This window comes from Meleagris gallopavo (assembly GCF_000146605.3).
Source record: "Meleagris gallopavo isolate NT-WF06-2002-E0010 breed Aviagen turkey brand Nicholas breeding stock chromosome 3 unlocalized genomic scaffold, Turkey_5.1 Chr3_random_7180001955714, whole genome shotgun sequence".
Classification (NCBI taxonomy): Eukaryota; Metazoa; Chordata; class Aves; order Galliformes; family Phasianidae; genus Meleagris; species Meleagris gallopavo.
In genome coordinates this window covers 7,789-12,164 of record NW_011094713.1, presented here as the reverse complement: position 1 = coordinate 12,164, position 4,376 = coordinate 7,789, and the positions used below count along the sequence as shown (strand labels likewise).

The 4,376-nt window shown below is 55.6% G+C and overlaps 1 protein-coding gene across 1 annotated transcript in view; it reads left to right on the top strand.

Annotated features, from left to right (window-relative positions):
* Positions 1–567: 567 nt before the first annotated feature.
* RBCK1 (RANBP2-type and C3HC4-type zinc finger containing 1) overlaps positions 568–4,376 on the top strand; it is a 10,588-nt gene continuing 6,779 nt past the window's right edge. The window contains exons 1-2 of the mRNA XM_010726331.3: positions 568–806; positions 948–1,121. Coding sequence (XP_010724633.2) covers positions 738–806; positions 948–1,121 — 243 coding nt within the window. The 5' untranslated portion in view covers positions 568–737. The remainder of the gene's footprint in view (positions 807–947; positions 1,122–4,376) is intronic.

The window sequence follows — 4,376 nt, the reverse complement described above, 5'->3', positions numbered from 1 at the left end:
TGGAACTGTTGGGGTGGGAGGGTCGTTAAAGGTCACAGAACCATGGAACTGTTGGGGTGGGAGGGTCCTTAAAGGTCACAGAGTCATGGGATGGTTGGAGTGTAAGGGTCCTTGAAGGTCACAGAACCCTGGAACTGTTGGGGTGGGAGGGTCCTTAAAAGGTCACAGAACCATGGGATGGAGTTGGGGTGGGAGGTCCTTAAAGGTCACAGAACCAAGGAATGGTTGGGGTGGGAGGGTCCTTAAAGGTCACAGAACCCTGGAACTGTTGGGGTGGGAGGGTCCTTAAAGGTCACAGAGTCATGGGATGGTTGGAGTGGAAGGGTCCTTGAAGGTCACAGAACCCTGGAACTGTTGGGGTGGGAGGGTCCTTAGAGGTCACAGAACCCTGGAGTCGTTGGGATGGAAGTGTCCTTAAAGGTCACAGAACCATGGAGTCGTTGGGATGGAAGGGTCCTTAAAGGTCACAGAACCATGGAACTGTTGGGAAGGAAAGGTCCTTAAAGGTCACAGAACCATGGGATGATTGGGTTGGAAGGGTCCTGAAAGATCATAGAAGCACAGAAGGTGCCGTGCAGAAAGGCTCCGAGTGCCGGTCCCTGGTGCTGTGGGAGGACGGCGCAGCTCCTTGCCCAGCGCGGTGCATCGCGGCTCCGTCGCGGTGCCGTAACGCAGTCGTTTGTCCCGCAGCCAACAGACAGACGGACATCGGTGACATCAGCCACCACCTGGACACCATGCAGATCGGTGACATTTTCAGCCACCAGACGACACCCGCCACCACTTCACTGCCCTCCCCGGTGCCGGTAGGTGCCACCACGTCCCCCTCATCCCCGGGGCACATCCCGCTGATGGGTGCAGCCGGTGCTGCCGGTGATGCATCGCTTCTCCCTGCCCCGCTCCACGTCTCCTCTCCCCGATCCTCCATCCGTCTCTGTACACCGCAGGCGGGTTGGTCGTGTCCCAAATGCACCTTCATCAACAAACCCACGCGGCCGGGCTGTGAGATGTGCAGCACCGATCGTCCGCCCGACTACGTGATCCCCGGCGGCTACGAACCGGACGAGATGGAGCTGTGGAGGATGCAGCAGGAGCAGGAGGGGATGCTGCAGTACCAGCAGGTAACAGCCAGCGCCGTGGAGTGCTCAGCGTGGGGGGCTCAGGGTGGGGGGAGCAGGTCCTGCACTGTGCTGGAAGGGGGCTGGAAATCGTGGAAATGTGTGGTGGGTTGGGTTGGAAGGGTCCTCGAAGGTCGTGGAGCCATGGGATGGTTGGGTTGGAAGGGTCCTTTAAGATCGTGGAGACATGGAATGGTTGGGCTGGAAGGGTCCTTGAAGGTCATGGAGACATGGGATGTTTGAGTTGGAAGGGTCCTTGAAGGTCGTGGAGACATGGGATGGTTGGGTTGGAAGGGTCCTCGAAGGTCATGGAGCCATGGGATGTTTGAGTTGGAAGGGTCCTTGAAGGTCGTGGAGCCATGGGATGTTTGAGTTGGAAGGGTCCTTGAAGATCGTGGAGCCATGGGATGGTTGAGTTGGAAGGGTCCTTGAAGGTCGTGGAGCCATGGGATGGTTGGGTTGGGTTGGAAGGGTCCTTGAAGGTCGTGAAGACATAGGATTGTTTGGTTAGAAGGGTCCTTGAAGGTAGTGGAGACATGGGATGTTTGAATTGGAAGGGTCCTCGAAGGTCATGGAGCCATGGGATGGTTGGGTTGAGTTGGAAGGGTCTTTGAAGGTCATGGAGCCATGAGATGGTTGGGTTGAGTTGGAAGGGTCCTTGAAGGTCGTGGAGCCATGGGATGGTTGGGTCGGAAGGGTCCTTGAAGGTCGTGGAGACATGGGATGGTTGGGTTGGGTTGGGTTGGGTTGGAAGGGTCCTTGAAGGTCGTGGAGCCATGGGATGGTTGGGTTGAGTTGGAAGGGTCCTTGAAGGTCGTGAAGACATGGGATGGTTTGGTTGGAATGGTCCTTGAAGGTCGTGGAGACATGGGATGTTTGAGTTGGAAGGGTCTTTGAAGGTCATGGAGCCATGGGATGGTTGGGTTGGAAGGGTCCTTTAAGATCGTGGAGACGTGAGATGGTTGGGTTGAGTTGGAAGGGTCCTTGAAGGTCATGGAGCCATGAGATGAGTTGGGTTGGAAAGGTCCTTGAAGGTCATAGAAGCATGGAATGAGTTGGGTTGGAAGGGTCCACAGAAATCATAGAGCCGGGGAAGGGTGGCATTGGAAGGGTCCTTACAGGTCATAGAGCCATATGATGGACTTATAGATCATAGGATGGGTGGTTGGTTGGAATGGTCCTGGAAGATCATAGAGCCACGGGATGGTTTGGGAGGGTCCTCAAAGGTCATAGAGCCGTGGGATGGTTGGGCTGAAAGTGTCCTTAAAGGTCACTGAGCCATGGGATGGACCTTACAGATCACAGAATGATGGGATGGTTGGGTTGGAAGGTCCTTAAAGATCACAGACCCATGGAATAGTTGGGCTGGAAGGGTCCTTGAAGGTTATAAAGCCATGGAGTGGACCTTAGGGATCATAGATTGATGAGATAGTTGGGTTGGAAGTGTTCTTATAGATCATGGAATCATGGAATGGTTGGGTTGGAAGGGTCCTTGAAGATCATAGAGCCACGGGATGGTTTGGGAGGGTCCTCAAAGGTCATAGAGCTGTGGGATGGTTGGGCTGGAAGGGTCCTTAAAGGTCACTGAGCCATGGGATGGTTGGGCTGAAAGTGTCCTTAAAGGTCACTGAGCCATGGGATGGACCTTACAGATCACAGAATGATGGGATGGTTGGGTTGGAAGTTCCTTAAAGATCACAGACCCATGGAATAGTTGGGCTGGAAGGGTCCTTGAAGGTTATAAAGCCATGGGATGGACCTTAGGGATCATAGATTGATGGGATGGTTGGGTTGGAAGTGTTCTTATAGATCACGGAATCATGGGATGGTTGGGTTGGAAGTGTTCTTATAGATCACGGAATCATGGAATGGTTGGGTTGGAAGGGTCCTTGAAGATCATAGAGCCGTGGGATGGCCCTTATAGATGATAGATTGATGGGATGGTTGGGTTGGAAGGTCCTTAAAGATCATAGACCCATGGAATAGTTGGGCTGGAAGGGTCCTTAAAGATTATAAAGCCATGGAGTGGACCTTAGGGATCATAGATTGATGGGATGGTTGGGTTGGAAGTGTTCTTATAGATCATGGAATCATGGAATGGTTGGGTTGGAAGGGTCCTTGAAGATCATAGAGCCATGGGATGGCCCTTATAGATGATAGATTGATGGGATGGTTGGGTTGGAAGTGTTCTTATGGATCATGGAGACGTGGGAAGGACCTTGTAGATCACGGAGCCATGGAATGGTTGTGTTGGAAGGGTCCTCAAAGATCATAAAGCCATGGGACGGACCTTATAGGTCATAGAATAATGGGATGGTCGGGTTGGAAGGGTCCTTACAGATGGTAGGGAACAGAACGATTGGGTTGGTCACGGTCCTTCAAGATCATAGAGCCAAGGCAGGGTTGGATTGGAAGGGTCCTTGAAGGTGATAGAGTCACGGGATGGACCTTCAAGATCACAGAACCACGGAATGGTTGCGTTGGAAGGAATCTCCCCACCCCAGCCCTACTGTGGGGCACCCACAGCTTTGGGCACAGCGCCTGGGCCGCACCGCCTCTGGGTGAAGGATTCCCCCACCTCTGAGCCCAGTCTCCCCTCTGTTGGGTTCCCACCGTTCCCCCGTGTCCCACCATCGCTCCGTGCCCGCGCAGTCGCTCTCCTCCCATCACCAGATCCCTTGGGAATTCTCCTGGAACCTTCCCCTCCCCACTCCGACCCCCAGTTCTCATCCTGGCCCCATAGCGGAAGGAAGCCAGCACCCACCCAGTGCAGCAGAGGGGCTCCTGCAGCCCCCACCCCCTTCTCCCCCACACCCAGAGCTCACCGATGCGCTGCGGCGGTGGCTCTGGGGACGCTCCCTGCCTCCCCTGGTGCCGTCCTTTGGGTCCTGACCCGCGTCACCGCCGTGGCACACGGGATGCTGATTCCACGGCCGCGTGCTTCCGTCGTCGCTCCTCTCGTGCGTAGGGATGGTTGGCCGCGCTGGGAGCTCTGGAACAGCTGTGGGGCTCTGATGGAGCCCCCGCCCCACACGGGGACGCGCTGTGGGGCCGGACCCCCTCCGGCTCAGCCACTGACCGAACCTTCTCTTCTTTCTCTTTTTTCTCTCTCGTGCCGGGATCCCGCTTGGAAAAGGGAAGGATTGAGGATGGCTCGGCTGCGCGCTGCGTCTTGGGCTCGGGTTCCCTGGATGACTTCATCCACGTGTCCTACGAGTTCTGCTAACCGACCCGGACGCCCCGTCCCATCCCGTCCCC